Source organism: Dendroctonus ponderosae, unplaced genomic scaffold (assembly GCF_020466585.1).
Source record: "Dendroctonus ponderosae isolate FM_Combo_2020 unplaced genomic scaffold, Dpon_F_20191213v2 Dpon_F_20191213_6, whole genome shotgun sequence".
Classification (NCBI taxonomy): Eukaryota; Metazoa; Arthropoda; class Insecta; order Coleoptera; family Curculionidae; genus Dendroctonus; species Dendroctonus ponderosae.
Window position 1 is genome coordinate 5296806 of NW_026018814.1, and position 9750 is coordinate 5306555.

General features: G+C 32.5%; 2 protein-coding genes across 4 annotated transcripts; both read right to left on the reverse strand.

Moving 5' to 3' along the window:
- Positions 1-18: 18 nt before the first annotated feature.
- Positions 19-6409, reverse strand: LOC109540571. Of its 3 annotated transcripts, none has more exons than XM_019909004.2 (6): positions 6230-6408; positions 5547-5956; positions 3276-4066; positions 939-1307; positions 483-543; positions 19-428 (listed from the first exon to the last, which is right to left on the reverse strand). In XM_019909004.2, the coding sequence occupies exons 1-6, from the start codon at positions 6253-6255 to the stop codon at positions 19-21; spliced, it is 2067 nt and encodes a 688-aa protein (XP_019764563.2). In that variant the 5' UTR covers positions 6256-6408. The 3 variants fall into 3 exon arrangements, with proteins under 3 accessions (XP_019764563.2, XP_048523331.1, XP_019764562.2); XM_048667374.1 differs by having other exon boundaries at positions 19-431; XM_019909003.2 differs by having other exon boundaries at positions 19-543; positions 6230-6409.
- Positions 6410-7022: 613 nt separating this feature from the next.
- On the reverse strand, positions 7023-9271 carry LOC109540560 (phosphorylated adapter RNA export protein). The gene is made up of 7 exons (XM_019908991.2): positions 8977-9271; positions 8646-8919; positions 8430-8583; positions 8218-8366; positions 7766-7857; positions 7467-7644; positions 7023-7411 (listed from the first exon to the last, which is right to left on the reverse strand). The coding sequence occupies exons 1-7, from the start codon at positions 9007-9009 to the stop codon at positions 7104-7106; spliced, it is 1188 nt and encodes a 395-aa protein (XP_019764550.2). The 5' UTR covers positions 9010-9271; the 3' UTR covers positions 7023-7103.
- Positions 9272-9750: the final 479 nt, after the last annotated feature.

Here is a 9750-nt window from a genome sequence, read left to right on the forward strand (position 1 = left end):
CTTTCACTGTAAATTTTGCTAATTTGTCGCTAAAAAACGACGAGACCGTTTCTTTGCGGCATTCTGCCTTTTAACTTTGTCCTCACAGAAGCTTTTATTATGTTTCTGCCACATTCTGGCCTTGATGAGACCACTGATTTCATTATCGTAACGATTTTCATCAGGTTCTGACCCACTATGTTTAAACTTTGTCAAGCGACTTTTCGTTGGAGCGCTTCTTTTCTCTTTGCCCTTGGCGTTAGCTACATTATCAAATATATTTTGAATCTCTTGCACCATTTTAAGATCTTTTTGCAGTTTCGACAGTTTCTCTTTCATTTGATTGTCTTCTCTCAATTCTACCTGTTTTTGTTCGACAGCTTCTGAAATGATTTCATGTGAAGAAGTAAGTGACTTGGTCGTCGAAATGGCATCTTCAACCCCCAAATCTGCTAAAGTTAACGATTTTTGATTTAAGCTATTCAGGGCCTCTATAATATCACCTGTTTCTTCAGTGCATTTGTCCGATTTACATTGCTTTTTAGATTTCGAATCTTCAAACCCCTAAAATTAAATAAAACAGTGCAAAATAAACATTTTCACTATTGATTTACCCAATTTTAATTGCCATATTTAGTGATAATTTTATAACTGAGAAAAATTATTTAAAAACGATAGTTTTGTAATGGAAAAAGTTGATCGTTTGTTTGCAACAAATTACAGAAATGATTTGAGAGTGATTCGTTTTTGGTAATAATTCAAGTGAATTTGCCTTCAGAATATTCGCACTAACTTTGCAATTGCAACAAAGAAAACACAGTGAATTTTCCAAATGAATGAAAGGAAATAGTAGGAAAAATCTTGAGTTTCAACAAATTGTTCTATTGCTTTTTGATTAATTTTGGAAAATGTACATTTTGCTGCAAACAATTTTCACCGAATTGAGATTACCTACTTACCGTGATATTTTTTGGACTAAATCCATCAAATGATTTTACAATGCTGCTGATTTGAGCATCATTCAACTTATTGCTGTTTCCCAATAGCGTTGAATCAGCAGCACGTTTAAGGTGTTTATGGCATTTGGGATAAATGAGAATTCCTGGTAAAATGTTTAAGCCGTTTGGCGGTAATGAACTTGCTACCACGAGGCCTAGAGTTCCATTTTCGGTTGTTCCATTTGAAATGTTCAAAGTAGCATTCATTGCAGGTGTTGAAACAGTCCCAGTGGCAGTAGAATTATTTAAAACTGCATCGGTCGAATTTTGTGTAGACGGTGGTGCTACAGACGCTGTGGAAACTTGCCTTTTAACTTTCGTCGAGGGGGCCTAAAGAGAATCAAACGGTATTAAAATAGTCTGAAGATTCATCAAAATACTGTGAAATATTTACAGACCGAAATAGAATGTTTTTTCAAAAATTAAGAGATCTGGCATTGTTTCCATTTAAGTTGAGCTCATTAATAATAACAAAAAATATTGTATTTTATTTGCAGATAAAGCGGTTACTCATTTATATACATTTATGTTCGTAAATTAATTAATTAAGTTACGGTATCATACAGCTAAAGCATATGTCGGGTCTGACTTAATAACACAATTATAATAATAATAAATTGTTGGCCAGGTGGTTTAAACCAGTGGCATAAAACGAAATCATCATCATCATCATCAGCAAAATAATAGAATTTTATTCAAATACTCGCATTGTTAATACAATACTATTAAAGTTCATACAACGTTGATGGTAGCAAAATACATTTACATTAAAAATACAGTACAACTTTTTATCTGTTTTCGTCTGAAAAGTCGTCGTTCTGATTGTGTAAGTTTCGTATAAAGACAAGGGCATACTGTGAGAATCTGAAAAGGGAAACGTTTCGAAGTGTCGCTTCGAATCTGAAAGTCCTATCGAAAATCGTCGTAGTAATAATTCAGATATTTTTAATCGCTTGCTATATACAATATTTTAAAGTCGGATGTATAGACCCTTAAAATCAAGAGCATCTCTAGAATCTATTATCTTTACCGCTCCTCTTTTCAAGAATTAGCTTAGAATTAAGCAATTTAGAAATTTCCAGTTTCTCACAGATCCTAATTAGGAAAAGGTCAATCTTTCGAGTTCAATCGTTCAAGCTTTCGAAAAGTTCACTACGTTTTACGAAGAACGTGATTTGTTGTCAGGCTTTCTTTTGTGTTGTTAATGACGATATCTTTGAAAATTGTTAATTGCATAAGCACTTGCATTTTAGGTTCCGGACAAATAATTTTTTCTTGATTTTTGTTGCTTTACTTGACACCCATATTAAAGCCTAATAGCTATTGCATTTATCACAATATTAGTCAATGTGTGTATTTATTAATAATTACAATAACCGCGACAAATGTTTGAAATTAAAAAAATATGCTTATTTCATGAAGCCACGAAGGAATGCTGATAATTTTTTTATATTTTCAAGAAAACTTAATGCTGAAGGCAATTTTGATAATTTTTCGAGCAATTTTGAATCCCTCTATACCAAACAGAAAGCAAAGTTTTAATCTATTTTTTTGTTATGGGAGATATAAAGTTTTTCACTTCAATCACCGGAAATATGACGATTTTCAAATTCTTTTGGCTAAAACATAAGTTAGAGTGGTAAAATGATATTTCAAACCGTTCTGAATAGATGCTGTTTTCAACTTAAATCTTATCAGGAAATACTTTTATACTTTGAAGTTGGAGGCAGAGCAGATTCTGCTCAATAATTTGGAAACTGCGCCCAAACATTTGGCTATTTGATCGAAATAATATAGGTACATACACACCCAAATACATTTTTTAAAATTGCTAAGTAACATGGTATTGACTTGATTTCAATCGATAATTTGCGAAAAAAAGGTTAACAGGCTAACAGTGGATAACTTGCGCGGTAACAATTCGCTCTACTTTTGTTTGAGGAAAAAAAATCAAACAAATCCAACAAAATAATTATTTTGTTACATCATTAGGGCTCTAAGGCCATCAATCAATTAATCAATTGTAAACTGAAAAATGCATATTCTAAATATAGTGGACTTACAGCTAAAACTGATCAAGTCTAAAGTATAAATTTTTGGTAGATATACTTTTAAACCGATCCGAAAATTTTATGAGAATCCTTTTGGAAACTCTGTTATTAAAATCATATTTTGGTGCATTTAGTGCGGGACTTCGTCAGTTTTTCAGTCATTTTTTTTAATTATTTGGTCAACCAAACACAAATACAGAATTTTGTACTTGATCACTTTTACCTTTAAACCGACGATATAGTTTACCTCATACGATTCTCCATTACTTTGTTGCCTCTGCATTATTTCCATAATAGTTTTCTTTACTTCGGGTGAATTCAAATTTAGATTCAAATTATATTTCACGTTATCCGTACTGGCTGTTGAACTATTGGCAGGTATGGAAGTGGCTGCTGCTGAAGTGGTTTGTGCTGTTGGTTCTTGAGTTGTTGCTTGTGTACCAGCTTCAGTACTTGTATTCGTAACTAGAGTATCCGGTCGAATGCTTAAAATTTTCTCCAGCATTAATTTCTCTTCTGCTGAAGCATCGTGCTTAACTCCGGCTAACAGCAATTGTCCTTCTGCTGGTGTAACAGTTCCAAATAGCAGCGGAACATAGGTCAGAGTCTCATTGAAAGTTTGATTTTTCGAAATATAATCCGCAATTCCATTTAGCTGATTATCAAAATTGTCGTTGATACTTCTGTGATGCCTCTTGTACGGCTTGTGTTTTTTCCCGTGCTTTCTTTTCTTATGTTTCTTTTTATGAGGCTTCTTTTTGTGTTTAGCACTCCTTTTCTTCAACAACTCCAACTGTCTTTTTCGGCGTTGCAAATACGTTTTAATACATCGTTGCGTTTCAGGTTTGTCCAATTCGGATATATCCTTTACATTAGGTAAAACTGCCTTAACTACATACTTAATCGGATAGGGTTGCGCTCCGTCTTGCCTTTCCAATAATTTACTAATCAGAAGACTTTCCATTAAAGGAATTGGTAATAGACCTTTAATTTTGTTACAATTTTCGCAGGCATTGTCTTCTTTAGTGCCATCAAAATCTGAAATTTTCGAACTAAATATGAAACAAATACCGTCAGAGATTGAGTATCAAAAAATATATAGAACGTGCTGAATTTATATTATTACTCCTAATGCAAATCGAAACCATACGTAGGAACTACAGAGTATTTGGAAATAATTAAATACATTATATACAAGAGGTTTATGATAAAAATTTCAATTAAAAATGAGAAATAAATATCCGTTTTATAGTGAAAAAGTTGTATAGAATTGACTATTTGAAAACCTAACACGTGAAATACAGTGTGTTAACGTTTTTGCGGAAAATTAGAAGATTGAAGAAGTTTCCAAGAATATTTAGGCCATCCCAGAAACAATTACTAATGTGTTATTAAAAACTTGAATACCTTGTAGAATGTAAAACAAATTATAATGATAGAATTGCCTGTGCCACTTGTAGATATTTCTGTCTTTCGTGCTTTTTTGCTCTCAAAGCTAAAAAGACATTGAAAATAACAGAACTGCAAATAACCGTGAATTAAAAATTTTGTAATAAAAGGCAAGATTTTCAAAAATCAAAATCAAATGTAAAAACGAAAATTTGAAGGCCTTCATTTTATGTATTAAAATTTGCCGCATCCTAAACAAATTGGGCAACATTCTGTTTAAACGAACAACTTAACTTTAACTTTACCAAGTCAACATATTCTTATAAGGATAGAATTAAAATTTTAGCTTCGCATATCATTCAACTAGTTTTTATATAGAACTTTATGATAAATTTAATTCGTTCTGAATTTTTTCTAAAGGTTTCTAAAGGTTCTAAAGGTTTCTATCTCAGCAAGATTAGAATTTCACCACAAGGTTTCAAAATTTTTTTATTCCTACTATTAGTTGAGTTCCATTTACCTGGAATTTTATTTTATTCAATAACATTTTTTCTATAAAATTATTTGATGTTGTGTACCCTATAATATTTTAAAGTAAGAAGTACATGTTACGGATAGCTACATTTCACAATAGGTTCGTAATTAAAATTTATTCTATAAAATGGTGTTCGCCTCCGAATTACAGGGTTTCTATTTTTTTATTAATTCAATACTTATTATTAATAAATAATTAAATTAAACAATTTTTTCATTGATTTAGTAAAGAAATTTGCTTTAAAAAAATTGACAAATAATAAAACAAAATAATCAACGGAAAAACAATACTTTTTCTGTTTAACGCGTAATGAACTGGAATGAAAAAGTAGGAATAGTAGAAAAATACTTTTAAAAATTTCAAATTACTTTTTCCTTCGACACCAAATAAATTTCCGAGTACTGAATAACAAAAACTATAACTTACGTATATGGATAGGTAGGTAAATAAGAAGTTAGATTCGCATCAATATTAGATTAATAAAATTTAATTAACTATTGAAAAGAAGCGTATAGAAGTAAGTAAAGAATGAAAACCCAAAAAATCGTCTTTATTGACTCCCGCTTATGTTGGTTTTAACTTAAATTTACTCACCTTGATTTGGTAATAAGCGAACTAAATACGGTTGTGCTTGCTTCAAGCTATCCGTCTCCTCCATGGCTTCAGGTATATTTCCAGAATCCCTATATCTAATACCATGTTTTGGGCATAAGCTACCTTTACAGCTACCACTATCCCCTAGTACCGATGACGAAAAAACGCTGTCGTGATTAGGATTATCCTCAAATGTGTCATAAGAGTGATGGAATTCGCTATTTTTTGCATAGTTAACTTCTTTTTTCGTCAATTCACCTTCCTCTTTTAATGGAGGACTGCGATTACTTTGGAAGTCTTTTTCAACAATATCGTTGAAGTCGGAAACTTCGTTTAGAATATTTGAGGGTAACGACCCTTGGAATGCAGCAGTACTATCGAAGCTATTTATTGTCAATGTAAATATCAATCTGGAAAAGAACACAAACGTGTGAAAGCAGTAAGCAAATTATCCAAATAATAAGTCCGTACTAAACAGTCCATATTTCGAAATTATGATTCATTAATCCATATAAAACTTAAAATATTAGATACTTAGGTAATTTGTACAAATGTTTACAATCTGTTACCTACTTAAGAATAAGTGTTAGAGTTCTCATTATATTATTCAATTAAATCACATGGATTTTTTTAATTTTGTTTATTTCCATTATAAGGGAATATATAAAAATATAACTACTTACAAATAGTTTAGAACATTGAAGGGCATCGAACTTGGTCATCAAGATGGTAAATGTTGTTCATTATGATCGGGTAGTGCACTTTCGAAAACTTTTAAGTAAAAATTGGTAAATTTGTGTAGAAGTTGTCAGAAAGACGTTGATACCAACTCTTTCAGCACAAGCATTGTAAACTTGATTAACAATTAACTGGTACTTACCTGAGCGATGGGTTTTCATTTGTAACACATCTTTATTTGATCTGAAGCCAATTTTTTAAGCGCACTATATTCGAAATCTAAAGTTGCTATTGAGCAATTTATTAATTTCTTGTACATTTTTGTCTTATGCGGTGTTTTCATGCATGCACCAGGTTTAAGCAAGTTAATTACTGAGTAACTGAGGAAAAAAGTGTTATTTTTGGAATCCATATTTTCAATTTTCAAACATAAAGGATTCAGTTGTAAAATGAAATCTGATGTCTGTTTCAGACACTGTAAAACAGCATTTTTGGAACTCGCTCTTAAGGCAAACTAGATATAAACAGTCGAAGTTGATGATTTGGTTACGTCTGTACTTTTATAATACTTATATTCTTTCGAGTTACAAAAAGCCTCTGTTTAATTTTCCGTGATTATATGGGAACTTTATTTTAACGCCCTAAAAAAATAAGGCTGTGCCGACTCGTTTTTGGTCAGTGCCGCAAGAATATAGTTTCCTTCACTTGGTGTTGCTGTATTCTAAGACCTTGTACATATTAATTAGATTTTAACAACTTTAGGATAATGGGATGACAATGTAAACCAAAAACTCTGTGAAATGTAAGCAATACATTCTATTTCCGTAATAAACAACTTAATACATATTAAATATATTACATTAACTATTTTGAAATAAATCAAAATAGATCCATATCGTTGTCGTAGTTAATATCTAGGTAATCATCATCGTACGTTTTTAAAACTTCTCTCGTGTTTCCTCTATCATTTACACTGTTGCTTGTTACCTCTGATTTAATTGGCAGTGAGTGCGCTTCTATTGTTGGTATGTGATCCATACCATCACCACTTTCGTGATGGTCAGTTTCTGGACTCGGTGGCGGATTTATACAATTCGCTTCATCGGTCTCTTTGAGTTTCCGAATCGACCCTTCTTTTGAAAAAATTTCGGCCCTTGTTAAAAGCTCCGGCAATATTTTATTCCTTTCTGCAATATCATACAATTAGACGCAATGTTGAAAGAGAACATAGATCATACTTACCCAAATTAGTAACAGTCTTAAGATTCTGAAACTTCTTCTTCTTGCGTTCCTTTTCCATTTTGTTGAACAATTTCTTGTCCTCTGAGAAAATATTACTTCTTTGCTCCGGAGTAATGTGATAGTCATTCCGAACTAAATACAGAAATACGCCACCTGCAGTTCTTCTCCTGGTTTGATTCTAAAATATAAGAATCATCCCCAATGAGCAGCGGATTTATCAAACTTTTAGAAGTAGGGTTTGTTAAAAAAATATCTGAATTAAGGTTTAAACATGAAAAATACATGTACAATTTACTAACCATTATAGGCATTCCACCTTCGGTCTCAATGCGTTGAGTTTCCTTAAATATTTCTATTGTTCGTGTCTTTCCCATCGTTTTAATAACTTTCACTGCAAAACAAAGGTGTAAAGTCAGTCCACAAGTAAACACCAAAAAAGTCTACAAAAGATTGACACCAGCATTTTAAGGCATGTATATTTTTTTGCATGGATATCGCATTTAAAATAACTAGCGTTCTTTGTAGAATATAATTGATGTGAAGATCTTATTGACTGTGCAATTGTAGTGTAAAAAGTAAATGTGAACGATTCAGGCGGATTGGATGAGTTCGTAATTAGTAATAAAAGCACTTGTCTGAAGCGATAGGAGGGATAGAAAAAATAGAAAACTGGCTTCGCTCGAGAAACAGCTTTACGTTTTTAAAAGTTTGCAATCTAATTCTGGACACCATTTTAAACCATTATACTTACTTATCAGATCATCTCTTTCTTCGTTGAGTTTACTGGCTATATCTGCGGCAATATCTGCTTCGCTATTGCTCTCATCTATGCTCAGATCTGGCACTTTTCTCGGTTTACCTTTGAACTCCTTTCCATCATTAGTGGACCTCTTTCGCGGCCTAAATGTTAATTAAGTATGTTGAACGTGTTTCTAACTTAGGTATGAAAAATATTCCACTTACTTAAAGTTTACATTTCTCAAGTCTTCTCGAGTTCTTTTGCTTCCTTGTCGATTTTCCAACTCTTCATAATACTTTCTAGCTAATGAGTAGTCATAGGTTTCGCTTTCACGCGACCTATCTTTAAGACTAACATCGCAGCTAATCATCGTCTCAGCTGCAAAGAAACTGTATTATTATCAAATTGATTGATAAAAAAAAGGCTCATGAATTAGGTACCCAGCACGTCTTCCTGTGCTCTTGCACTCCAAACATCATATTTCTTCAGTTTGTCTGACTTTTGTTTTAAAGGTTTGGGCAATAGCTTCTTTGGTTTCTTTTTCCTCCGAGGGCCTCCATCCGAATCACTATCAGTATCTGATGATTGAAGTTCTTGTTCACTATCACTATAATGTGCATGCACTTCTGGAAATCGTTTCTGGGGTATATCTAAGGCATAGGTTTCTGGCCGTTTAAGTGGAATGTACGCATTAATTGCATCATCGTCGTCAATCTGTAACAGGCATATTAAATTTAAGATTCACACACAAGTAAAGACAAGCCTTCTTACTTCGCCGTCTTCTAAATGTTGATCTTGTTCCATTGTGAAGTGGTTGATAATGGCAAATTCTATACTAAACGCAGAACTAGCACATACAGTACACTAACAATATATAGGGCACAATATATTAAATAAGACCCAGTCTATATAGATTTTTAAACTTAAAGGTTCATAAAAGATATGGAAGGAACAATAAATGGTTGAGATCATAGAACAAGGCATAGACTGTGGGCATAGATGAAGACAACTTGGAACAAGGTTGAGATGTTGTTTATAAAAAAAACTGTCACTGTCATTTTAGGAACCCGTCACGTTTTGAAATTGGCACCACTGATGCCAATTCGGGCACGTTTGAATAAAATTAAAATTTTATTGTTTTTATTTGTCCAAAAATAAAGTAAAAATATCTGATTTCATTTTTGCTTTGGACAATGTTTCGATTTATGAATTAACTGCAAATGTAATAATATATTTTGTAATACTCTTATTTAGTAGCGTTCTCGGCGCCATTGTTTCAACGTTGAAAGCAAATACACGTTGGCATTGTTAGCAAAAGAACAACAGTGATTAACAACTTTTATTGGGGTGTTTCTTGGGGAAATGGACCATTTTTTGCTCAATGAGGTTGGAAATTTTCCTGTAAGAAAACAATCTACGCTTCTTAGCTCACATTCTAAAGATCTCTCGCGTAACGAAAGCCGCACACGCAAGATTCAATAATTTGTAATTTATAACATTCCTTTAGCCATTCCATTCCAACAGCTTTATAACAGGCTGCTAAAT

Excerpts from the sequence above, each read along its gene's own strand:
- LOC109540571 (XM_019909003.2), bottom strand. The coding sequence starts at position 6,255 with ATGCCCTTCAATGTTCTAAACTATTT. Across the intron at positions 5,957-6,229 it reads TTCAATGTTCTAAACTATTT|ATTGATATTTACATTGACAA; the intron begins GTAAGTAGTTAT and ends GTTCTTTTCCAG. Across the intron at positions 544-938 it reads TTAGTCCAAAAAATATCACG|GGGTTTGAAGATTCGAAATC; the intron begins GTAAGTAGGTAA and ends ATTTAATTTTAG.
- LOC109540560 (XM_019908991.2), bottom strand. The coding sequence starts at position 9,009 with ATGGAACAAGATCAACATTTAGAAGACGGCGAA. Across the intron at positions 8,920-8,976 it reads AACATTTAGAAGACGGCGAA|ATTGACGACGATGATGCAAT; the intron begins GTAAGAAGGCTT and ends TGCCTGTTACAG. Across the intron at positions 7,645-7,765 it reads AAGGTGGAATGCCTATAATG|AATCAAACCAGGAGAAGAAC; the intron begins GTTAGTAAATTG and ends CTTATATTTTAG.